At 36.6% G+C, this 26,848-nt stretch overlaps 1 protein-coding gene across 3 annotated transcripts; it reads right to left on the bottom strand.

The window, feature by feature from the left end:
- Nucleotides 1-821: 821 nt before the first annotated feature.
- LOC116162246 lies at nt 822-24,933 on the bottom strand. 3 transcript variants are annotated; one of them, XM_031475815.1, is made up of 10 exons: nt 11,507-11,588; nt 4,521-4,663; nt 4,354-4,461; nt 4,222-4,303; nt 4,112-4,171; nt 3,663-3,856; nt 3,502-3,612; nt 3,361-3,451; nt 1,212-1,298; nt 822-1,156 (listed from the first exon to the last, which is right to left on the bottom strand). In XM_031475815.1, exons 2-10 carry the CDS (start codon nt 4,656-4,658, stop codon nt 996-998), a joined length of 1,032 nt encoding a protein of 343 aa, XP_031331675.1. In that variant the 5' UTR covers nt 4,659-4,663; nt 11,507-11,588; the 3' UTR covers nt 822-995. The 3 variants fall into 3 exon arrangements, with proteins under 3 accessions (XP_031331675.1, XP_031331674.1, XP_031331676.1); XM_031475814.1 differs by lacking the exon at nt 11,507-11,588 and adding an exon at nt 24,506-24,933 and having other exon boundaries at nt 827-1,156; XM_031475816.1 differs by lacking the exons at nt 822-1,156; nt 1,212-1,298; nt 11,507-11,588 and adding exons at nt 3,014-3,301; nt 24,506-24,933.
- Nucleotides 24,934-26,848: the final 1,915 nt, after the last annotated feature.

Raw genomic sequence — 26,848 nt, 5'->3', positions numbered from 1 at the left:
ATTTATTGATAATAATTGAACCCGGACAAAGGAGTTTGGTTATTTTCTTTCATTAGTTGGGAATTCGCATTTCATTTCAGTGATACTATTCCCTTGGTTGGATTCAAGGTAAAGGATGTTTCAAAGCCAGCCCGTTTAAGTGAAATTTTTGTCAATTTTATTTAAAAAGCCTTTACAATTGCAATTACTGTATCTCAGCAATACTAGAAGGGGGTCCTCTAATAACTTTGTTCTTCTGATGTTTAGTATGTGAATCTTTATGATAATGCAATGTAACTTGCATTCTCACCTGCACTTTTTTGTGTTCAATTATTGGTGGCGGATGCTGGTGTAGAAGAATGCCATTTTGAAGTTTTTTTTTAAATGTACATTGAGGTAGGAAAAAACGAGACGAAAACGCAGACGCAGACGAAAAACCAGATTGGTGTCTGAATAAGTTGAGATGTTTCACCCTGTATATACAACCTACGATGATGCACACATTTTTTTTACCTTTTAGTCTCGAGAGCACGAACGCTTCTAACGTGACAGCCATCTTGGTTTGAGCCGTCGTCGAGAAAGCATCGTGTAGTGAAGTTTATTGTTTTTTTTCGCGTTATTTAATGCAGGTAATTTTTGCATTTCTTTCGAATTTACTTATATTTTGTATACATTTTATGTTTTTTCAATCTTAGTTTTTGAAATTGACACGATTTAACCAGAATTCGGAAACATATGATTGAAATTGTTTTCATTTATGGCGCAAATTTTTGCTTAATATATGGTTATGAGTGGGTACATGGTCTTGGCCCCAAATTGAATTTATATATTTGGTCATGCATTTCAATATGTGGAAATTGTCAAATTGTTTGATGTGTGTACTAACAATTTCGTCGTCACGGGGGTAACCGCGCGTTAGTCACGACACCTAATACCGGGACTAACCTCGATTCTCAACTGTAGGCTTGAATTTTCTGAACAAAGGGCAAGTTACCTATATCGGGGGCGAGATCCTGCTAAATGAAATGAAAATATAGCATACTTACAAAGCATTTTTTACAGAGATCGCCAACAAATAGAGGATGCTCATGGCACAGTTCGTCATCCGCGTAACATCCAAGACACAAACGGACATCTACCAGGGTTTCACCTTTTGACAAGAGTTTTCGAATAAGACCTAAGATTATAGATGAAGCTTAAAATGCCTGGCTTTAAAAATCAAGGTTACCTACCTTTATAATTCTTTGGACACGTCTTTTTGTGGGCCTTAAAATTATTATGCTTCTTCTCCAGAGCGTTTTGAACAGAGGTAGGTATATCTGTAGATATAAAAGATTAAGTTAAATCAGCAGCACGCTTATGATTGATATTGATATTGTGTTAAGTTTTTCCTTCAAGTCGTTTCGGTTTTGTTGATTACAGAAAAGGAACCAACGCAAACTTCGCGATCACCGTCACTTTTTAACCAATCGCAAACCCGCATTCTTATCTATTTCTCGTCGGTCTATGCAAAAGAGGAACGGGAAATTGAACGGTTCAATGTTATCTCCACTCAAACCCAAGCTTTTCTTTAAAATGCGCCTTGGTTGGAAACTAATTTGTGATTTTAGTTTTGAAAAATCAAGGGTGCCTTTGAAATGTTCAACTGGCCAACTAAGAATGCGAGGTACTGTATCTGAGAATCTATCTATCGTAGAGGCTTGCGGTAAAAAAAATTATTACTAAAACGGCCACGAGCAAAACCTGGAACATATTTTTAAGTTTCTGAAATGACCCCTAGGGGGCGTAACTGCAATCTGGAATCTAAAGTCACTAAATATAGAAAGTACCGCAATCCATTGGGCTCGTGTGTTAGGAGAGAGAACGCATGATTTTTGCCCAAAAATGGCGGAAGTTACCAGATTCTAGTAACTTTAATGTTAGAGATTGTTCCACCTGTTTGGAGATATCTGTATATATTTTATAAAACATGACAGTACTATGAAGTTAGGTTATAAAAAAATGACAGCTAGTCAGATTTTATTTGTCAATTTGGCAAGTTGGCAGCAAATTTGCCCAAAAATGGCGGATGATTGCGGTACTTTATATATATCTAGTGACTTTACTGGAATCTAAAAAAGTGATGTTTCTGTGAATTCCGCTATATTAACCTAACAAAAAAATGTCCGGTCTTTGAAGTCGACGATGATCTGAACAATTTTTGTTTGACAATTTTTCCTGTATCTCTAAAAATGAAGTGGTGGGGGTATTCAAAGGTTTCCGTAACGAACACCCTGTATCTTTGAAACGGCTGAGCCGATTTAAACAAACTCAAGTTAGTTCAAAAGAGCTATTCTTCGGCTACAAATATTATACTATTTGAAGTTTTGTTAGTTAGTTAGTTAGTTTCACCGCTTGAGGGCTTTTTTCGACATTCCGACAGACATGGTTAATTTTGTCAAAAAAATTAAATGCGTTGTTTTGATTTTTTTTCATGAAAAAGTAGCTAAATGATGCCTAAACAAGTTCACGAAAACAGCATCTCGATATCAAATCACTTTTTTAGATTCCAGATTGCAGTTACGCCCCCTAGCGATCATTTCAGAAACTTAAAAATATTTTCGAGGTTTTTCTCGTGGCCGTTTTAGTAATAATTTTTTTTACCGCAAGCCTCTACGATGTACAGGTTCCCAGATACAGTACCTCGCATTCTTATTTGGCTACCCTGTACTTTTTTTATTTTGGAGATTCGTGAAATTTCGGACATAAATTCGAAGACAATGGATGCGGTTTAGGTACACACAAATTAATATAGACAATTGCGGAATTAAACACATAACGTAACATTGTCAGTAAAATCTCGACACGCATATTCATTTATATTCATGAACTTTGATTGACATCGCAAGTGCGAACTTATCTGTTCATATCTTTGACTTGGTAGAAGGTCGAGACTGCTGACCGTGTAAATTAGGATGTACTTACGAACCGTATGTCAAAACTTGTCAACTTCCTGTAGATAAAGAATCGTCATACACCAACAAATACGAACCTGGACCTAGGGTAATTTTCAACAAACTCTATGGAGATCGACGCCACGTCATAATAATACGGACTAAAAGCTATTGCGACTTTGTTACTTTGTTGTAATCGGGGAATGGTAAAATTGTAGTTTTCAATAACGTGTTACTTTATTAGTTTTTTAAGGTAATGTTGTAAATTTTCATTTAGACCCCGAGAGTTTTCATAGGACTTAACAGAAGGAGGTTAATTGTTCGCATAGTTTTAGTAAATTTTCAGTTTTTGAAGCTTCTCCCATTTAAGTACAAAATCACGTCAGCGCCTTAGGAGTAAGATTTTGAATTTTTTCCGTTGGACTTCTGCTTTTTAAATGTAACTTACGATCAATGCGAACAGGAAGGTTATTAAGTCCCTCCTTTACAAATCGTTCAAGATCTTCGTGGGTAAATTTCCGTTCCTTATTGTAGAGTTCCTAGGCAAATATTCATGAGTAAACTTTCGTATCCACAACCTACTACTTACACCTAACGCGTTAATAGTGCCGCGCCTCCAGGTCTCGGACATTCGCTTCATATACTGATCGGTAATCGTTTGAAAATTGTCGACAAAGTCGAGTACCTCGTCTGATTCAATCTGAAAAAGAATGTTTTATCACGCACTTCTGAAGTGTTGCCAGTTCATACCACAGAAGTAGTGAAATCATTCAGCCACATGACTTTATATTTATCGTCCTTATTGGTATATGAATTTCTGGTTAGCACAACGGCGGCCCACCAACTTTTTCCAAATTTTCCCCAAACGAGGCTCCCTTTGTTGAACTCCCTCTGCTCGAAATCGGACATGGCCCTTTTTAATGACCTTCCATTTAAATATTGCCCTAAATAAAAAAGACAACAAAATGCATTGCAATTAAAGAAAATTGAAACATACAAAAAGCCGATTGTAATTTTAACGTTGTTTTTATCATGATATTCTATTAAGTTAAAAGACACGCGTTGTAGAGGTGATAAGTGGAATTTAATGGGGGGGGGGGGCGGTCAGTTCAGTCGATTTTGACCGAAACGGTGTAAAATTGTTTAAGCAGGCTATTTTGTTGCGGAAAAATATTGATCAATAAGATGTAGTTACTTGCCTTTGCTAACTTTCTTCATTTTCTTATCATTTAGATACACTTGAACCCATTTTGGAATACCTAAAATCGTTAGTGAACAAAGAGAATGTCTTCAAAAGAAAGCTACTCACGATAGGCGCGAGCTGGGAAGTCGTTTAATTTTAAATTAATCACGTCGTCCAGAGTGAAATTCTTCTGCCCAAGATGAAGTTCCTTTAAATGTCAAACTTGTAACTTGTAAATTTTGATTTCTCTTAACTTACAACGAGAGCTTCAACAACGCCTTCTTTAAACACGCAACCCCTACTCCGACCTTCCGCAACGTGTTCATCAAAGTGCTCGACGAAATCTTGAACGTCATTTTCTGGAACCTGCACGTCAGGTGATTTTGTGAGAGGGTAGTTCGAAAATAGTAAACGACATTACTTACGTGGGAAATAGTATGAGTGCCAAAAATGAAAACTTTCAAAGCCTTCGAACGGCCATCTTGACTTATCAGCAGAGCGCTCCACCACGAGTCTCCGTCTTTGCACCACACTAAGGCGCCTTTCTTTTGAAACGGCTGCATAATACCTAAAATGAAAAAAAAACTGTCGAAAGATTGACTACAATAAAACCACTAGCGATTTTGGTGAGAGGATGGTTGGATAGAACTGCTTAAAATATTCTGGTAACAAGAAAAACATTCTCCCATTCAATGAATGCATATGTCCGTGATGTTGAACCCCTACCGATAGGCAACACATCTTACTACTAAAGGAATTTTAGAATCCCGTTTTGCGCAGACGTGAATTTAGTACAGAAAGCTGGAGAGTGGCGTCGGCGGGAGCACTGGTGGTCCAGATTTTGATGGTGGAGTAGCGGTTTTGTGTGCTTTTCAAAGTTTAGTTAGTGTTTGATATATTTTTCCAAGCGATATCAAGGTAGTACTCGTTTTATTTAAGCTATTTTAAATTCGATGTTTAAATTTCATGCCTTATTTGTTTTCATTTTGAATTTTGCTTTAGATTTGACCTCTGCTGATTGCAGGCATGGCGTGGGCGGCTATTGTTTGAGTTTAGCGTTAAATGAGTCATGTTTTAGCTTGGCTCCTTGTGCGCCTGATTATGCCGCAATGTTTCCCATGATTATTTGAATGTGTTTACGCGGGAGTGGATTGCTAGAATGTTACTGCCCTGAATGTTTGGTTTAATAATTTATTTCCGTGGAAGAGAAGAACCACATGCAGTTTGCTCTGTCGCTGTATATGTTTCTTTTTTTCTTCTCGCGCAGGCTGCAGTTCTTAGCGTCTCGCATTAGCGAGAAAGGTGGGCCCTCTGATTAATTTCTCTTCTGTTTAAAATGTGGATTTTTGTATGTGGTGTGGTCTGCTTCCGCTTGAATACCCGTGTTGGCATTCTCAGGTGCACGTGCACTTGTTACGTAATAAATGAATGATAAGCAAGGTCGGGACAAGGTCATGCCTGCTCTACGTTGTTTAAAATGAACTCTCGATGTTTTTTTTCAGGTAGTGTTTTTATACCCCAAGGCCCAATGATTTATTTTGTTCACAATTTGTAATTATGTCATGTGTATCTATCGTTTTTGATTAATTTGTTCTAGCCACATTTGCCTTTATTACTTGATTTTTGTTGTACGATTTGAGATGTTTGATTTTCGTATTTCTGTTTGTACATTGCTACCTGTAATTGATTTATTTCTTGTATTTGTGTTTAGCCAGGTTTTTTTATTGCTGGTTCTTTTTTCCTGGCTTTTCGGTTTGGATTTGCTCTGCTGAACCAAGCCCCGTGCGTAATAAATTTCATTTTCTCTTTCCCTTTCGGACGCACAAAAAATTCTGTCTTTTATTTACTTCCCTTCCCGATTGTGTCTCACGTACAAACGCAAAAAAAGACCGCCATAGGAAAATGACAACGTAGGAGTCCATTCGTACAAATTCGTCCAAGCCGAATATTACCGAGATCTGAATGGCGCGAACTTCCGACATTTTGACAGCTAAAGTTAGATGGCGCTGTCTGCGATTTGTTTCCCCAGAGTTGCCAACTGTAAGTACAGGGTAAGTCGATATTTCCAGCACCGCCTGAGGACCCCTAGGAACATTACATGTCTCATCATACACATACTGTAGCGAATTTTCTAGAACGTTATTGAGGCGGTGATAAAGTGACTCATTGCTTCTATCGAATGTAGTATGCCCTCGTTCCAGAATTTTCTAGAAAGTGTTTGTTTGAATTGTGCGTCAGTTTCAGTTTAGCATCTATGAGTAATGAATTTGGGAAGTGTAATTTCAAGAACTTCAAGAATTTCAAGAAATCGAAAAAGATTAAAAAAAAGGTCCAATGATTCAACTTTTTTACCTGTCCCTGTATAATTTATAAAAATAAATATAAATAATAATATATACAATTTAAGGTACGATGAAGAGCTTACATCAGCGGTCATGAGAATGGTTTATTGTTTAAATATTAATATTAATGATGGTAGTGAAAATCTACAGGGTGTTGGTTTTTCAGGGGTCATGTTAAGGATAACATTAGTAATGAGAATTGAAAAATCGGGAGACCATAGGCTAATATGAGAATCAGAAAAATTTCTTGAATCTTCAAAATTTGAAAAAATCTTCAGTCAAAAATGGAAATAATTCGAAAGGAAGCATCAATAGAATGTCAAGAATCTTAAAAATATGAAAAATTAAAGGAATTCAAAGAATATTAAAAATCTAGGTTTCTAAATTTTGAAGAATTTCAAAAATTTCAATCCAAATCCAAAAAAATTTAAAAAAGGGTCCAATGATTCAAAAGATATAGAAAACTTCAAAAAGATTTTTACACCAAAGGATATATTTCTTGCAGGCGTCTCAATCGCCCTTTATGAGTACCCTCTTCCGACAATCCGTTCTTGAGGTATAAGGGAATGTACCCGATCACGATAAGAGGTCGAGGAGGAGGGCTATGGTTGGTAGAAATTAATTCCTTTCGTTGAGACCTTTCATTATAGAGTACCATGAAGGATAAAACTAGTTCCACTCCCCCCCCTCACCACTACGTAAGTGGGGGGGTTTAAAAATGAATTTTATCTTTCATTGTATTCTAATTAATGGTCTCAACGAAAGAAACCGTTTTCTACCAACTACTGCCCTTCTTTCTGTCCTCTTTTCAAAGTACGGGGTGGAGGGGGATAGGGGGTGGGGTGGATGGGGGGTAGAACTAGTTTTTTCCTTCATGGTACTCTAATGAAAGGTCTCAACGAAAGGAATTAATTTCTACCAACCATATCCCTCCTTCTCGACCTCTTATCGTGATCGGGTATATTCCCTTATACCTCAAGAACGGATTGTCGGAAGAGGGTACTCACAAAGGGCGATTGAGACGTCTGCAAGAAATATATCCATTGGTGATGTCCAAACTAAAGCTATTTCGGTTAAAAAATGCGCTTTATTTGACCAAGAGTTGTGCACAATTTATACTTGTTTAATTTGTAAAGTGTACAATGAATTTATGACGTCCTGTAGATCGGCAACGAAGCGTTTGTGAAGCTAATGTATGTGAACTTTTAGCCATAAAATAAGCCAAAGAATTAGTCCCTTCCGTATAAGAACACTCTGTATATTATATGATTCAAAATTTTGAAATGACATGTTTCTATCGTCAACCATTTTTATTGTTGCCTTAGTTACCTTAGTTACAATGGTACACTAAACAAAACAACATCTACATGAATCCATGGCCTACTATATAAAAACAGTAAAAAAAGGTTTTCATTGATTTTCATAGCTAAAGGTATAGGTTGTGTCGTTGTGATACATCATTTAATCAAGAAAAAGAATACAACAAAATTGACGTTAAGATATACAGGGTGTTGCATTAAAAAAATACCAACATTGGGTCAAATCCCAGAAAAAATCCCCCAAAGATTTTTTCACTACGCCACTGGATTGTACGTAAAGATATCTAAATTTAGGACAATTCCCCGAAAACAATTGCCCGAATACATTAAATTGATATACAATGGTAGGGGAGGGGGGCTAGGAAGCGGGTACCGACAAATAGAATGTGGTGGCCTTCGACAAGATCTTATTGGTGGTTGGATCAAAAAACAGTACATAAAACATGTATCTCTGCGTATGTCAGTTCTAAACTTTAGTCAACCTCTGCTACGTCAATTCGAGATTAAATATCGGTATCAAATATAGCACAGTACATATTCGAAACAAGTCATCTTGCCAAATATTAATAATCAACACCCGGTTCAAATAAATAGTAAGAGCATAACGTTAAGTATCACATTACAACAAAACAAAGGAACATGTCGTGGCAAAACATTACTATAAAGTAATTAATTCTCAATGCCAAGTGCAATATGTAACAATCAACCACCTAACGTACGTTACTCGCCCCCAGATGAAGCACCCTGTAAATAAACAGTAACATATTCATGCCAACAAAAGCTGCAATAAATTCAATTATAAATTAAATTGTAGTTTTGCATACTTGTATTGAATATCATCCCTAAGGGAACATACTGTATCTAAATATAAATAAAATCATGTAAATCGGTCAGTAATTCATATTGCGGTTTGTCGGGCAAAACAGTGCTTGGAACATAAAGGAGTACCTACTGTAAATTGGAAAACATATTTACGTAGAATCTCTATGCATTTAATTCAAAGTATGGCCAAATAGGGGCAATTTGTAATTAGAATGGGTTATAAATGGCAATAATCATGCTGTATGAGAATACAGTTAAATTGGCAAATAATCTAACACGATCATATCATTACTAGATGGATGCAATAGATGTAGAGATAAAAAAACGGGTACGTCACCTTTGTAATTGTGGAAGCTGCACTCACTATTCGAAACGTAAAAATTACTTCTGCCCTCAACACAAGCACAAATACCTCTGCCTAAATTTCCTCTTTTTAAGCAAATCCTAGACGAAAATTGTTAATATCGACCGTGCTCTGAGACGTCGTCGGGTAGATAGGGATGATTAAGTTCCCTCGTATACAGGGTGTTGACTTGCGTAACGCATCATAGGGATTTCAATGTAAAATTCATGACATGCGATTATTGGCCCCCCAAATTATTTTAGAGCAAAACTGTATTAAAAGTTTTTTGTAGAAAAAATTTTGTTACGCCAATCAATCGTATTAGTTTTCAATTTTTTGCATCACAAAGACGGAAATTTGGAAACATAAAACCCGCATCTTTTTCAATAATCTGCGATGCTATGGAATTTTCTAAAACAAAAAGATATCCAGTTATCAATTTGCAATTCGAAATGGATTTTATGATCGACTTGGTTACTGTCTTGCAATTAATGGTGACTTATTCCAACATTTATTGTAAATTGTTATATTAGGAAACCATTTTTAGTAATTTGGTCTTTCTTTATGTTGAATTCGCTGTTCTAAATATAATACTTTTTGATAGAATTTGATTTGTTTTATAGCAGACATTCCATGGCATGACGGATAATCAGTCCAATTCTGTAACTTAAAATAACCTTAGCAACTTGCTAATAGTGAAGGTAATTGCTAGATGAGCATTATTTGTTAAAAGTGGTATTCTGTACTGACAAACTGAGCAATGTTGCCTAAAATTTTAACAATTCAATTGCTTGACTCTAGCAATAGGTAAAGTGCTGTTGTTAAGGCTTAGCAAGTGTATTTCACCCGTTCAAATATGGCAGGTGGATGGTTTAAATACGAATTTTTAAACGCTGTGATTCTTCCCATAATTCATCTAGTTTTTAATATCGTTTGGAGCAGTTCTTTCATGAACCAACATGGGATTTTTCCAAAGAAGTTGGGTGCGCTATTGCAGACACTTTCTCTGTCCGTCTGTGCGAGGCCTTAACTACTCCTACAGTTCAAGATATTTAGTTCGTTCTGTTTGCATTCGGTAGCGTATAACTCTGGCATCTGAGCCAAGCAAAATCTTGACGATTAAACGGCGTAACGTCAACGTTTCTATTTGTAGATATTTTTTTGAAATTTTAAAAATAGATGTCTCTAGTAAAGATAAGCATATCGCATATTGTAAACATCAGATGTGTGCATGCGCAAACTGCGCAACTGACAAATTTCTTATTTCTTGTTTATGGAGAAATTTTAATAACAGATGCTTCTAGGAAAGATAATCGTAACCTGAACCAAGAAAAATCGTGTTTTACTTGTTTTCTAAATTGTCCAAAATTATGGAATGTTGCTGCTATGTTGTTCTAGCGCCACGCTGTTTGGTATCTGTACTTTCCATTGCGAGCAAATACAAATTACTCGGTTAAACTTAAATCAAAAATATACCTAACCTTACAATTAAAAAGTTTAAATAGTTGTGAATTTAGTGGTAAGAGTTCAGTAGGCCCAATGCGTCTAATTTTAGGCCCAGTGACAAAACTTCTGTCACTAAGTTCTGACTAGTTCGTAGCAATTTGACGAGGTGTAGGAATATTAGCAATATTGCTAAGTTGGTAGTTAGAGAATGACAAATTTGTTATTATTGCTCATAATATTGCTAGACTTTTGTGTGAGCAATCTTGCTATAGTTAGCAATATTGCAAACTTGTTAGTTACAGAATTGGACTGATTGGCGTAGTTTTGTATTATAAAATTCCATGGCATCACAGATTATTGAAAAAGATGCGGTTGTTATTTTTCCAATTTTCCGTCTTTATTATGCAAAAAAATTGAAAACCAATACTGTTGATTGACGTAAAAAATGCTTTTCTACAAAAAACTTACATTTTTGCGCTAAAATAATTTGGGGGAGCCAATAATCGCATGTTATGAATTTTACATTAAAATCCCTATGATGCGTTACGCAAGTCACCACCCTGTATTTGACACATTCATTGTAAATTATGGCCCATTTCAATGTAGAGCAGAAAAGAAAAAAAACACGTGTTGGAAACGAAACAAAGCGCAATCTTGACTTTTTTTCGTCGCGCCAGGATCGGGTTTGGGAATATTTAAATCGAATTTTAGCCGGCAAATTCGGTTCCATTACAAAAGATATCTCAATATCTGATACCTACTTGGAACAGGTAGAGATTATAGCTGAATTTTGTCATTATAAATACCCATCGAGATAGATCTCGGGAATACGAAACAAAAACGGATTACGGAAGTTCGTACAAATCCCGCGAGATTTTCTATTCCCGTAAATTCATAAAATTGCGCATTTAAAACTTCACCACGAGAAAACCAATACGTACCGTCCGCAACGTTTCACATTCACACAGATTAAATCATCCCTTAAGTTTTTATTGCGGTATATTAGGGAAGTGGGAAAGTTTGTCTTCGTTATTATAACTTTTCTTAAATATTAAACGACCCTTTAGAACATTCCGACATGAGCGTTCAATACACAATTCGTGTAAAGCAATTAAAAAATTTCGCTTCGACTTACCTACCTTAAAAGGAAACAATGTGGAAGTAACACAAAACGAGTCTTGAGAAAACAGAGCGACCACTCTTCACTTTAACAAATAAGGGTCGTCGGACCGCTTATCTTGTATAAAAATTGTAGGGTTTTCGTCCGCATCCCCTCCCACATGCATACCCTAAAATCATAAATAATCGTCATCGTCTCTGAGAGAACGCCTTTGGCATTTCTATTTTTTTAGGACACTTGTACAACTAGAACAGGTCCGTATCGAATTCCTTTATTTCGTTACATAATTACTAATTAGCCCTCCATTAGGTAGCATTTTATCCCACGTTAAATTAGCCAAAAGAGCAGAGGGACTGTTAAAGTGAGATCGACGGATCGGTTATCTACGAACATTTAAAGATTAGGTACCTACCTATGCGTGAGAACGAGAAAATATTTAACATTAAAGGGGACGGGATGTGGTCCTTGGGGTTACGCTTATGTAATGTTGATAGTCTTGTTGTTTTCACTGATTTCAATTACCTATTTCAGGTACTCAGCCGTATTGTCTCGCCGTGTAATTTCGTTTGAGAAAATTCTAGGGTAGCTAAACGCCCCCCTCCCCCCGCCCCGCTCCCACTCAATTAACCCAGTGGTTTTAGAAATTTTTCGATAATTAATTAAGCTTTTGAGGCACCAATTTTGTGTACAAATTCGCCAAGACGAAGTACAGGGTGAGTCAACGATTGCGCGAAGTAGCTTAATGCCTTGAAGATAAGATTTTTCGATAGAGTGCTTTTGTATTATGATATGGTTGAATATTCTCCACATTTTAAAAATATTTGGAATTATACAGGGAGCGCCCACAAAGTAGGGCGCCAAAATGGTACTTTTTTTAAATAGCACCCCCTGTATTTGAATGCATTCTTGAATTCTACGTGTAATTGTACGTCTTTTTTATGATATGGTTAATATCCGAAGCACTAGTAGTTTTAAAGATAATTCTTTTTGTAAGAAAAATTGGGCATTTGCAAGCGTCAGTATATATTGTCAAAATTATTACTTAAATTTTGATTCCAGGTTTTATATCTTTCATCCTGGGTTAAGTAAAAGTCAAATAAATCCATCTACTATAAAACATTAAAAAAATAGCTTACAGGGTGTTTTTTTCTAGATCTAAAGTTGCAGAACTTCATATTAAGAAATGTCACTTTTTTTTAATGGAATACCTTGTATATTTTTCTGTCATCTTTTAGCTCCTCCAAAAACCTTCAACTTTTGATAATAATGTCCTATACCTATCTCTGATAGTTTTCGACACATCTTGGTTTTCCTCGTTTTTATATTCTTATCTTAAATAAGTTATATGTGATTTACATAATAGTGAGGTGGCCATGCAAAAAAAGGCAATTTTTATCTGCCTCGTTCAAAGCTAAAATTATATTTATTAATTCATTTTTCTAATAATTCCGCTCGCGAGCCCGTTCTCCCACTTTTCTCGCTATTTAAATCTCGCCCGTCAAAACCTGTGAAACGGGACCTATCTTTTAAACGAAACAATCTCTCGAATAGGGAACGTCCATTGTCGTCACGTGCTCGTCTTTTCATAACACGGAAAGAAACTTTTAGGTCTGAAGAGATCGTGGCAACCGCGCTCGCTTTCCACAATATGTTTCTTGATATCGCTAGACATATTTTCGTTCATGTTCGCTATGAAGTGGTAAATTTTCTTATAGATTATGCTAATCAAAACTTTTCTGGTTAGAATCTATGTGCAATAAATGCGTTTCTCCATATTTATTTTATTTTGCCTTTAGTTTTGAGTGGGCGGGGTTGCAGCCAAGGCTGCTCTACCAACCACTATACATTTACAAATATCCATGCCCGAACCCGGATTCGAACCAGGGACCCTTAGCACCACAGTTCAGCTTTAACTGAACTGCGCCACACTATTTCTTCCAGACGTACCAGTCGCCCTTTGTGAGTACCATCCTCCGACAATCTGTTTTTGAGATTGTAATGATCTTAGCCTCCTACTATCTTGGCGGCTAACGCCAACTTCAAGTCACACCGGAATGTTTGACCATATTCTGTAGTAGCGGGAACGCCAAACTAACATGGCTACCTATTTAATATTCTCGCTTACATTTCCCGCGAGAATCTGTCACTCGGGGGCCACTCCAAGTGCACTAAGATCGTGATCGTCATGTAGGACACCTAGGTTGTGTATTATCTGGGTTCTCAGCAGGCACTGAGGCCGTTTTATGGGTAAGGAACACCAAAAGCAATAGCTGATTAAGATTATATTGAAACTAATACAACTACCAATACGGCGCCCCTGCAGAGGGTCTTAAGTGGTTCTATACTACTCCGGCATTTACCTTACGAATTAGGAAAACTGCAGGAAAACCTAATTCGGAGTAGTCCTATAATGAACAAAGCCTACAGCTAACATCTAATGTACAGCACCTTTGAGCCCTCTCGAAACCGGGGTAAATACTACAAACACGATATGAGTAACCAACATGGAATCGAGCCATTCCCCAGGTATTACAACACATACATCAGACAAAACTAAGAGATATTAAATATGCCTCGCCGGACGGTAGGATTACCCAGGCCCAGTGGAGTGTCTGTAGACATGGGTTAAAGTTGTTAGGTTTCGGAACGAGTGAAAATGTTAGTGTTAGGTTCACCAAGGCCCGTATATAAACTTGAATACCTCGATTCCCTCTAAACAAGCACACTTCCCTCTTGGTTACTCACAGCCCCAAATAAGCAAATATAATGAAATGCAATGAAATAATCGAAAGTGACTAAAAATCACAATACACAAATATGTACGGGACAGATAAAGCCCTACCGACTACTGATTGCCAATACCAACAAAGGTTATACATTAGAGGTACAAGTGATTGAATCCAGTAAGTACATAAGTAAAGGGTTACAATCTGCATTTAAGTTAAACACATTTATAGATTAAGAATAAAGCAAATACCTCACCTGATATAAAAAGCAAAAGCACACAGCAATGATTAAGGTATAACAAAATATTTCAAGAGAAGCCGTACTTTACACTTAAGGCGGTTACAAGAAAAAGACCCGGAACACAAATGTTAAATCGTATTTATTGACTAACCCAAGCCACGCGGTAATTTGATCTGCTAACACCCCTAAAAACCACCCGAAAATCGCCCATTCCCTGCATTTCACGCATTTCTAGGAAAAAATTGGACTGCAGGTGTTTGAAATGGTAAACACATGTGTTCTTCCAAGAAATTCCATCCGTCTCATCTTCGCTCTCTTTCCCTTTTCTGTAATCCCACCAGATTTCGGTTGGCAGCTTGTGTAACTAACATGATGTATAGGGTGCTTCGTATCGGCAATCATATTCACAGGATGTTGTTAAGGTTGGGGTATCTCAATGATTTTAAGATCGCGATTCTTCCATTAATGCCATTTTAAAAGTAACCTAAAATTTACTTGTGTTACCATAGGGTTCACAGCCCATTTCCCATTTACATCTCCCAGTTTCCTGATGGTACATTTACAAAAATGTACACAGTCCAACTGCGTTCGTTGGTGCTGAAATGGATTGAAATAAGCACTTCAGATAACTCCAAATGTTTTGTGATTATCATCATGATAGCAGATTATTCTAAATGAGATAATCGTAAAAATAAATACTAAGTGTCCCATATTGCGATGTTGGCCTGTTAAGGCCGTATTAGACGATGCAATTTTTATTGCAATCCTTGCAGCAACTATTGCTGCTATTATTGCAGCAATTATTGCAAAAAGATGCAATGATTACACTATGCAATTTATTTGGCAATTTTTTTATACCCAATTCTAATCATGTATTGGTGCCAATGAAAGTGGAATTGGCATCACTGGGAAATAATTGAAAGCAACTTCACGTCTGTTGTAGACCAGGATACGTGTGTTTTGCATATATATAAGAGAAGTATATATATGGTGTTTTGTGACGTGTCCTTTGTTGAAGGCCGTGCAATTTATTATTTATATTTGCACGCACTTATTCACACTCAGGTTCGTTAAATTCATTGAGTAGGTTTAGGTTTCCCTTTGTGAAATCGTTATTGGCAAGCCACTGCCTGGTCCAAAAACGTCGTCGTCTTCTTTGTTTCTTTTTTTTTAAAAGAGCAACAGCAGACGCAATAACTAAAGATGCGGCAGCAATATCCATTTTTGAATTCCTCGTAAATAGGTTATTTCAGTTTTAACTTTAAATAACAAACCTCTATATAGCATAAGGAGGTAATGTTCTCCAGTGCATACCACTTTATTTTTTTTATAAATTAAATGTTACTAAAATAGTTACTAAATTGCAAGAAAAATAGCACAAGTTCTATAACCAGAAAATTGCAGAATGTCTTGCTGCAATATTTGGCGCAAGAAATTGCACGTGCAATTTTAACATACACGGAGCAATTTTACGTGCAATTTCTTGCGGCAATGAATTGCTGCAAAAATTGAAATAAAAATTGCATCGTCTAATACGGCCTTTATACATGAAATGTAATTTCCAACTTCTGCAGTCGCAAAGAACGCTATGTAATGTTTACGCAAGAAAAAAAGATACGGGGGCGAAAAATTCTACGAGTTCTCAATGGTAAGTAAGGTCGTAAACCTACAGATGAGCGGACGAATTTCACATTCGTCTCTGTTACAGTTTTCTTGGTTGGCGTTGTCACATTGATGTGTGGAACTATGAATTCGTTAGTAATTGTTACTGATGGTTCATTCATTCCAATCGAATCTTGAATGGTAGATAACCTATTCCTACAAATGAAACGAAATTAAAACGAATTTTAATCACAAATACTTCACACACCAGGTAAGATAATCTGTGATAAACAATAGTATATTAAGATAGTATTTTTTATTATACCTGCAGTATAATTTAAAAATAGGAAATACAATGAAATCATATTGACGTTATACCCGAATACATGTCTAATTAAGTGGGCTGGGTGTTCGTATTTTCACGATTGCCATGGAAATGTCACTTGACGTTTGCTTATAAAAATCATCGTCTTTGTGAATTAAACGATTTTCGTTGAAAAAGATAATACACCGTCCATTAAATCGCTTGTTGTGGAATCTAAACAAACGTTGGTAGGTGTAAAATCCAACTCCAGTAAAGCCTATTATAAAGAGTATGAAAAGTTGTTTCCATGGATGGAATAAGAAGTTACTTACGAATAAAGTCTTAAATGCATTCATAATGCTGGCATATATGAAGGAAATGTCAAAGGTACTTAAATCTTCTATATTTTGGTGCATTCATTCAAAACTTCAAAGCAATGCTGCGATTAAAAAGTGGAACAGATTTGGAAGCATACCCTAAATTACGCGCGTTTGTGAAAGCTTCAACCAAAGGATAGGTACAAAAGCCAAAAAAATGTTCTGCATTTACAGAAAGCGACCTAAGAGGATTTTTTATTTCATCCAGATGACAGTTTCAAAAGTCATACTTGAAGTATCGTTACTTAGCAACTTTAAAGCACGTGTGTTTTAAAGGCCTTTTTTCGCATCAGTGTATGGTATTTCTGAAAAGCATTTTTTAAGAGCTTTCCAATGATGTATCACAAGTGATACGTCACAATTCAAAATTTAGGCATAGGGGAGGCGGGGGGTACGAGGTTGAAGTTGGTTCCTTCTTTATACGACCATTTTGCTTCCCCCTCGATTCTACCGAAACGGTTTTGGCCATTTTGTGATACCTCTAATATAAAAAACGATATCGCCCATTGAAAGTTTTAAAAGTGTCACCCTGTATATTGAATGTAAAAAATTAAATAAAACACGAAGCAATAGATATAGTTTCGAGTTATGTTTTCTGGTAATCTTTGATTTTATGGTCCCAAATTCATTTTGTCGCTCATTGAAGAACTAAAAACGGCAAAGCCGTCATTGTTGACAAGGAAAAAAAACAATCCGATAGAAATAGACAGCTTGTCGTTTCACTGGAGCGGAAAGTCATGTGTTTTCTCTTGAAATTGATATTTTCAATTGTTATTAAATTTTGTGAAGTGCATTTTGTTATTACGAGAGGACTTCGTTTGATAAAAGATTAGATTTCACGAAATATGATATCGTTGTAAATGTGGAAAATACTGACCAAGATAATAAGAAGCACGACGTTTTACAGTAACTCCAAGGGTGTACACTCAATGCTGGCATAAACCTGGATAGTGTATAACATTTAAAGGGTCATTCGGGCCTTCAGAGGGCTCTTATACAGGGACTTGAGATGCCTATATCCCTTTAAATACCCTGTATATTTCAACGTCGGATGCAACCGGTCAAGTAGATGGAGATTCTGGGGACATGAGCCACCGCCATCACCACCTGTCGATATTTTTTTGGTAGTTTCCGGAGGATGTTTGGGGATTTGGGTGCTTGGCGTCACTTCATCACTTGTTGTTGATTGTTAAAGCTTGTTGGTGGTGGGATTATTGTATTTTGAGTTGTATTCATAGAGTTTAGCTTTGTTTTTGGTGTTTGTGCGTAAGATTAATCACTTTGGTGTCGGGTAAAGTATTTTAAGGAGTTTATTCCTATGTACTTATATGAATTGTGCCATTTGTTAAATCAGATATTTTCCAACCACCATTGTGCTAATACGTAATTTACAACATGCGAGGTGTTAACTAATATCCATGTGCTTGTGGAAGTCTACGATATCTCAGGTTTAGACCACGTTTAACTCAGTTACACGGTGTACGGGTGTGTACCTATGTAGAACCTCGACTTCCGTGAAGTAGGGCATGCAATGCTAGGTGTATTTAGTTTAGGGTGATTCGTAACATTCGCGAATGCGTGTGCCTTGTTGTATGTAACTCATATCTTTCTACAGTGAGAGGGAGCTCGGACACTAAAATAAAAAGATATTCTAGAGCTAAGGCATAAAAGGATCCGAGGGCCCTCGAAGCTCCAACTTTAGGGACGAAGTGCTGTAACCAAGGCCGTCCTACCCATGGGCGGCGACCCATCTCTTAACCACCTTCAGTTTTGTGTCGTTACGTGACCGATGTCAGGGGAGTGTTACGAAGCACAGGTAGTAGTTCCGGAAGTCTTGGGTTTATGCCAATGTCATTATGTGGAAACTGAGCATAATTGGGGGCTCCACGAGCACACTGTGTATTGTCATAACTGCCTATTGTTACGTCACAACATGAATAATAGATCAGACATGTTTTTACAAACTTCACACCACTCCATTCGATAAATAATGATATGAATAACTAGTAAGGTGACTTATATCAATAAATGCATGAATGTGGTGCCCCTAACCTTAACTGCGCTACGGGTTAATAGGCAAATATGCCAGCCCAATCCCTAACAATATAACCGTGAAACAGGAGGGCAATCAAGCGAAGACGCTGGCCCATACCTAACGAATAACCAGGTTTACCACCCAATGACTAACTAAAAAGTGAGTTGCCTTCTAGCCGCGATTAAAGAAAAGTACATGACATGCTGTGACGAACACTCTACGCATACTGTTCAAACGTACCCTGCTACTTGAATTCATTAATTAGTTAAGGTAGTGTCACATGTTCTGCTTAGGTGGTTGGTGTTTTAATTTGCTGTGCTTAGCATAGTTTGTTTTATTCAAGGCCAAGGTTTTTTTCTCAAGTCGCGCTCTTTTTCTCCTTGGTAGTCTGCTTTTGCGAGAGTGCGGCACCTTTAGGTTTTGCTTGCTTTGCTTTTAATGTACCACATCCAAATTCCGGGGTTTTCAGAATAAGTTTATAATAAATAAATCGCAGACATTACAGCGTTTTATTTGAGTGTTCCTTCCCGACTGGGCCCCGAGTCATTGTATTAGCTTCGTGTAACGTAAGGGGGCCCTACCTTAGACGATCCAATCACGTGCCATTCTTTTGTTTGAAATTTGAGCGGGAACCGTGTTTTGATACTGGGATTGCAACGTTGCCACTTTGCCGTGAAATCTGTCATCTTCACTTCGAGTCTGGGGTGGGTTAAGATCAGTACAACCATTGTCTCAATAATCGTTGCCATGGATTTTAAGCTGCGCTTAAGCTAAGCTCCACTTAAATTTGTCGTGCAAACGGCCATTAATCGTAAACCTTGACTAACTGGCTGTGTCTCTGCATACATTATAATATGATATCCAACAGGAGTGAAAGTGAGCCGGACGGATCTTACAGCTGTTTTGCTATAGAGGTTATTCAGTGCCCTAACCTATAAATTCACATATTTTCTGTGAAATAAAACATGGAATTGTTCGAGGATTTTCTGGTTATTAATAGCAGTATCCATAATGCAAAAACGAAACAAAATACAAAACTGACAAATGACAGTTCAATTCTTGTCTGTGATTGGTTAGCGCATAAAGTTTGTCCACGATTCGGGAATGAACTTATCCCTATCGTATACGATCATGACGTCATGGCAGCCGGTCACATCACATGCACATCACGGAGCATATCGACTAACTTCGGGAATCGATGCCCAGGATCTCGAGAACGCTCCCGAACGCAGATTTTCAAGAATACAGGTGAACGCATAAACGAACCCACCTTTTTTTACGTGTCTTTCGCATGCGCAGTGTATGATTACATTTTAGACATACGTAATGAATGATTATACGTGGCGTATTGTAACAAACCCAACAGATTCTGTTAGTACTAGGTAATGTCTGATTATCCTGGGATTTCGTTTTGCATTCTGTAATACCATACTAGATATTTAATTAACCAAAACATTTTAACATTTATTTATAACATTGTTGTCAGATATGGACGGAAATGATGTGCCACTCATTAAAATCGAACCAAAACAAGAAGAAGAAATCTGTTCCTTTCTTCAGGGACACATTTCAGTAAGTAACGAAGTTTTAGCCACAATAAAGGAGGAAGTTACCATTACTCCACCATGTTTTAAATCTGATAATGAAGAAGAACAAAAACACCCTGCCCTTCAACATTTAACTCGGTGTAAAACAGTGTCTAAAGATTTTAAATGTGATGATTGTGATTATGAGACAAATTATAAAAGCAACTTTAAAACACATCTTTTAACACATAAAGTTTCTAAAGATTTTAAGTGTGCCACGTGTGATTATGAGACGAATAATAAATACCTCTTCAGACAACATCTTTTAATACATAAAGTTTCGAAGGATTTTAAATGTGCTGATTGTGATTATGGGACAAATGTTAAACGCAACTTCAAACAACATCTTTTGACACATAAAGTTTGTAAAGATTTTAAATGTGCTAATTGTGATTATGAAACAAATTATAAAAACAACTTTAAAACACATCTTTTAACACATAAAGTTTCTAAGGATCTGCAATGTGCTACTTGTGGTTATGGGACAAATGTTAAACGCAACTTCAAACAACATCTTTTAACACACAAAGTTTTTAAGGAGTTTAAATGTGCTACCTGTCATTATGAGACAAACAATAAACTCATCTTTAAACGACATCTTGTAATACATAAAGTTTCTAAAGATTTTAAATGTGCTGATTGTGATTATGAAACAAATTATAAAAGCAACCTTAAAACACATCTTTTAGTACATAAGGTTTCTAAGGATTTGCAATGTGGTACTTGTGATTATAAGACAAATAATAAACAACACTTTAAACGACATCTCTTAAAACATACAGTTTCTTAATTTTAAAATGTGCTTCTTGTGAACTTAAAACAACAGCTTTTAACACAGAGTTTTAAGTATTTTTAGCTAGCCAAAATGTACAAAATATAGAGGTTATGTTGACGCTCCATCCGCTTGATGCCGTCGTTATTAATTTGCTCCCGTGATTACGTGACCTTTTGCACCGTACAATATCGAACGCACCTATTACAAACCTCGTACACCACAATCCCTTCCCTTCCCTTGACCATATGTGAGCTAAACTCAGTATCTAATTCAATGTGGCGCCGCTCACAGGTAGGTACGCCGGACCTCGGTTGCTGTTGCATCCACGCTAAAGTTGAATGTTCGAGAATCCTTTTGTGCCTTAGCCCTAGAAGACAAACACCAAAGGAAAGACTAGTTCCTTTCACTAGCAGGTAGAAAAAATAGATAAACAGCTGGTGACGGCGGTGACTAACGTCCATTGATTCTCCCACTACTTGACTGGTTGCATTTGACAACGAAATATACTGGCAATTTGAAGATAAATGGACATTTCGCTACGGCACCTTAACAGAATATTATCGTAGCTAATGTCGACGATACAATAATAAGTTCGGAAACATCCTCCTTGCATCGACGATGGTTCGAAGATTAAATAATGGAAATGTAGATTTGGAACATTCCGTCGGATAAATTTTCTTCTATTAAACACAACCCACGAATGTGGAGCGCTTATAATCTCACTTTTGCGTCCGTCCTTCCGCGCTATAGCTCAGTTCCTAAAACTCATTTCGACTTCGAGTTGTCGCACTTTTCACCTTATTGATTTTCTAAAGTGTTAGACTTTCGCAAAAATGTATACCGATGGCTGGCTCATGATTATTATTATTTAGTGCGATTAGCTTCGAGGAAAGTGGACCTTTTCTTATTTCTGCTCCCAACCACTTAACTGCAAACAACAAACAAACGTTGATGACAAAACAATGATACTGCAGAGACTTTACTGTTAATTGTGATATCTTTTGTTTCATCATGGCACACTATGGGTCTGGAAATGAACGTTTTTCTACAAATTGGAGTTCCCCCTTGTTTTTTCTCTTAAGTTTTGTATGAAATGTGTTTTTTTAATATCAGTACAAATATTGTGGGTTCGGCTATCCCTACCTACAGTTTGCTTAGGCGGGTGCAAAAGTCAATCAAACATTTTCCTTTTGTATGTTTCTTTTTATTTAAAATCAATACATTGGATGCATTATTTATATACATTGTTGGAAAATATTCCCACAACGTTTAAAAGTAATATTTATGCAAGTTCCTGCTTTTGCTTAAATAATCGCTTTGTACTTTGTTTATTTAATTGCAAACCGTTAGGTTTATTCTTTTGTAAAAATGTTATCTCCGGTCGTGACGATAAGAAATCTGCGAAGCCTAATTGAATCGCAAGAGAAGGACGTGTTATCAGACACTAATAATAATATCGTAATTTCTCTAATTATGCAAGTACGCAATCAAAACTACTAATTTTGATTACCTAAGGGTTGAAAACACATTGATTGAAGTCTCGGATAGGATTAGAATTGATACAAATCATGCTATTTTGTGACTTACGGGACAACACATTTAGTATTCACGCAGTTTAATGTAAACTAGACACTAATAATCACACGTTTGGCCCTGGAGGATGTCGTCTTCTGACGTGTCGCTTGAGACTCGATTTAATGTGCGTTTCAAAATCACAACGGTCACATTTGAAATCCTTAACGACATTATGTATTAAAATGTGTTGTTTCCAAAGCTTTTTCTTGTTTGTCCCATAGTCACAAACGTTACATTTAAAATCTTGCGTGACTTTGTGCGTTAAAAGATGTTCCTTAAAGGTTTGTTTAATTCTTGTTGAGTAAACGCAATAGTCACATTTAAATTCCGTATTAATTTTATGCCTCGAGACGTGTTGGTTGAAATAACTTTTAACGTTTGTTACAAAATCACAACTGTCACATTTAAAAACCTTGGAGACGTCGTGAATTAAAAGATGTCTTTTAAAGTGGGACTTAATATTTGTTGCGTAAACACACGTGTCACATTTAAAATCTTTAGAAATGTTGTGTATTAGAATGTGTTCTTTGTAATTGCGTTTCTTATTTGTGGCATAAGCGCAACGGTCACATTTATAATCTTTCGAAACTTTGTGTTTTAAAAGGTGCTCTATCAGATTGTATTTATTATTTGTGGCATAATCGCAGTGGGCACATCGAAAATCTTTAACAACTTTGTGGGTTAACAGATGCCGTTTCAGATGTTTCTTATTGTGTGTTTCATAATCACAAATGTCGCATTTAAAATCTTTAGATTTACTGTGCCTTAAGAGATGCTGTTTTAAAGAGCTTTTAATACTAGTTTCAAAACCACAAAAATCACATTTAAAATCTTTAGAATCCGTGTGTTTTAAAATGTGCTCTTTAAAATAGTACTTATCACTTGTTGCATACGAACAACTGTCACATTTAAATTCTTTAAAAGACGTATGTTTTAAAAGATGCCGTTTAAAACAGGACATAATATTAGTTTCATAAGCACAATTTGCACATTTGTAATCTTTAATAAAGTTGTGTGTTAAGATATGGAGGTTCATTTGACGTTTATAGTTCGTTGCATACTCACAACTCTCACATTTAAACTGCTTCGAGACATTGTGCCGTAAAAGATGTTTCTTGAAATTATATTTATCACTGGTTTCATAAAAACATTTGTCACATTTGAAATCTTTAGAACCGTTGTGTATAAGAAGGTGTTGCTTGAAGTGAGATTTATCGTTTGTTGCATAAGCACAATTGCCGCAAATAAAGCTTTTGGCAATATTTCTATGCGTTAGGAGGTGCCGTCTTAATTGTCGCTTGCTATTCGTTGCATATTCACAATTGTTACATTTAAAATCGTTAAATTTACAGTTGTGTCTTAAAAGGTGTTCTTTAAGGTAATATTTGTTACTTGTCGCGTAACCACAAACATCGCATTTAAAGTCTTTGGAAGAACTGTGAACTAAGAGGTGGGTTTTAAAATGGAACTTATTATTTGTGGAATAATTGCAATTGTCACATTCAAAATTTTTCACGACGTTATGTGTTAATACATGTATTTTTAATTGACGTTTATTATTTGTGGCATACTCACAATTGTTACATTTAAAATCTTTGGATTTATGCACCGTGAGATGTTGGTTTAAATAGCTTTTAACGTTTGTTGTGAACGTACAACTGTGACATTTAAAGTTTTTAGAGACATCGTGAATTAAAACATGTCGTTTAAAATTGGTTTTTTTATCCGTTGCATAAGCACAATTCGGACATCTGAAATCTTCTGAACTTAGAGGTTTGACATCTGTAGCATACTCACGCGATTGTTCTTCGTATTTAAGACGTTCTACAGTTATCTCCTGGTCTTCCTTTATTGCTTCCGTGACTATGTTGCTTACGTAAATGTTTCTTGAAATGGATGAATTGATGTCCTCCTCTTGCTTCACTTCGACTTTAATTATTGCAGAACTGTCCTCAAAGGACATTGTTAAACTATCGGCAAAGACAATTAGGTCTTGTTCATTCGAAGTTTGTAAACAAAAGAAGGTGAAACCAAAATGTTGGGTTATGTAATAAACTGTGGATCCTCAAGGTGTTTCTTTTGGTGATAAATAAGTGCCACGCTCTGTTAAACTTGGCACTTTAAAATCTGAGGCAATTAACTACAACCCCGGCAATAAACGCTTCAAACTTTCCTATGCTAAATTTACAAAGAAGGGTGTCTACTGCACAGTGAGTAATAATATAATAATAATAGCCACATTCTTTTGTTTATCGAATTGTACAATGCATGGACGAATACAATTTTATCAGCAGTTTGTGTTTGTTGGTTGCGGGGGGGGGGGACTGACCCCCTACCATGATGAACAAGGTTGGTAAGGGTGGGTTGGTTGTTGACTTTCTTGTTCCATTCATATTTAATTTTTGTTAATATTCTATGTTTGATTTTAATAAAATACAACCAAAGTATTTTAGTCGTTCAGCAGGTGGGTCCATAGACGAGATGTGCACAGAAATAACCGAGTTCCAAACGGCTATGGCTGAACTGAAGCTGGAGATCAGAAATGCTACAAGGAGCTGTGCCCAGACGCGGACACGAATCCCGTAACGTATAATAATGGCGAAGGTGATTGGTTGAACGATGCTAAATCCCGAAAAGCGGTAGGCCGTATACTGGCACGTTTGGCATCTTGTCTTAAATGGCGGTCGTGAATGCGTCGCTCCATAAATGTTTGTTATTTTTTTTAATTAAAGCAGGTAGTAATATGTATCGTATTTGTATGCAGTATTTTATACTTTTTGTGAGTTTCGATCTTTGTTTTTGAATTTGACTTGATTTTATCTTATTGCAGAATCAGATATTTGATACCGTTATCCTTTTGTTGTAATCGTTTACTGTTTTTGGTGTACTGATCTTAACCCACCCCAGGCTCGAAGTGAAGATGGCAGATTTCACGGCAAAGTGGCAACGTTGCAATCCCAGTCTCAAAACACGGTTCCCGCTCAAATTTCAAACAAAGGAATGGCACGTGATTGGATCGTCTAAGGTAGGGCCCCCTTTTGAGTATCGTGAGATGCATCGTGTTTGTTATATACTGTACAGATTATTATGCCAATATATTGTATTCACGAGGAGTTGATTATCAGTGAGATGTTGCTCTGTCCGACTGATCCGTAACTATTCCGTGAGGGAAGTACCTACAGTTTGGTTGTTCGCTGTATCTGTTACTTTCTGATTCGTGACGCGCTGCAGTTCTTGTGCGTTAACTATACGAAAGGGGGCTCTCTTATTTGATGTTTCGATGTTTGTGTGTGCGAGTGGTTCATTCTGTCTCCGTGGAGTAGGTACCTAATACAGTTGGAACTTTCGCTGTATCTGTTGCCTACTCGTCTCGTGCGGATTGCAGTTCTTAGCAATGCGAGTAGGGGCCCCTCTTATTAACATTTCCTCTATTTAAAACATGTTCTTTTTGAGCGATAATCGATTTTCACATGAATACTTGCTATTGGCATTCTCACATGTACTTTTCGTGTTAAATTAAATTATATTAACGGAAGGCTGGAGTAGAGCCACACCATTTACATGTTTCCTATGTACATGCAACTTATTTTTTTACGAGTTCATCTCAATTGATCGTACAGGTATTTTGATGTGTTTTTGTACTTAATTTGATTTATCATGTTTTTCACTGCATTTACGATGTTTTGTATATTTTGTTTTTATGAAGTTGTTTAATTGCATTTGATTTGATTATCTGATTTTTCTCATACAATATGAAATGTTTTATTTATGCGTATTTTCTCTTGCATTTTATTACTGTATGTGATTTATTTCATGTATTTGTGTGGCCTATGCCGGGGTTTCAGCCTCGTAGAAGGTTTCCCTGGCATGGTCTTGCTGTGTGCGTTTATATATTTATTTGTTCTTGTCATTTCTTACGCACATAAGTTCTGTCTTTTATTTAATTCCCTTCCCGATTATGTCTCACGTCCCAACACATACAAGAACCGATTATACAACGTAGGAGTCCATTCGTGCCATCCATATCGAGCCGAGATGTCTTACTCGGAGGGGTAGGCACAATGGGCTTCGATGCGCCTAAGTGCTGCCTGGTCGAGCTCCCCTGTCAATAGAATAGAATTGTTTATTTTATGGTCAGAG

The sequence above is a fragment of the Photinus pyralis genome, unplaced genomic scaffold (genome assembly GCF_008802855.1).
Source record: "Photinus pyralis isolate 1611_PpyrPB1 unplaced genomic scaffold, Ppyr1.3 Ppyr1.4_LG10, whole genome shotgun sequence".
NCBI classification, from domain to species: Eukaryota; Metazoa; Arthropoda; class Insecta; order Coleoptera; family Lampyridae; genus Photinus; species Photinus pyralis.
Note: the sequence above shows the minus strand (reverse complement) of the source record. Positions and strands in the feature narration are given on the sequence as shown.

Bases quoted from the DNA above. Each gene is read 5' to 3' on its own strand.
- LOC116162246 (XM_031475814.1), bottom strand. From the start codon at position 24,671: ATGTCCTTTGAGGACAGTTCTGCAATAATTAAAGTCGAAGTGAAGCAA. The intron at 4,462-4,520 runs GTAAGTAATGTC...CCTGACGTGCAG, and splicing joins GCACTCATACTATTTCCCAC to GTTCCAGAAAATGACGTTCA. The intron at 3,857-4,111 runs GCAAGTAACTAC...TTTTTTATTTAG, and splicing joins AATGAAGAAAGTTAGCAAAG to GGCAATATTTAAATGGAAGG.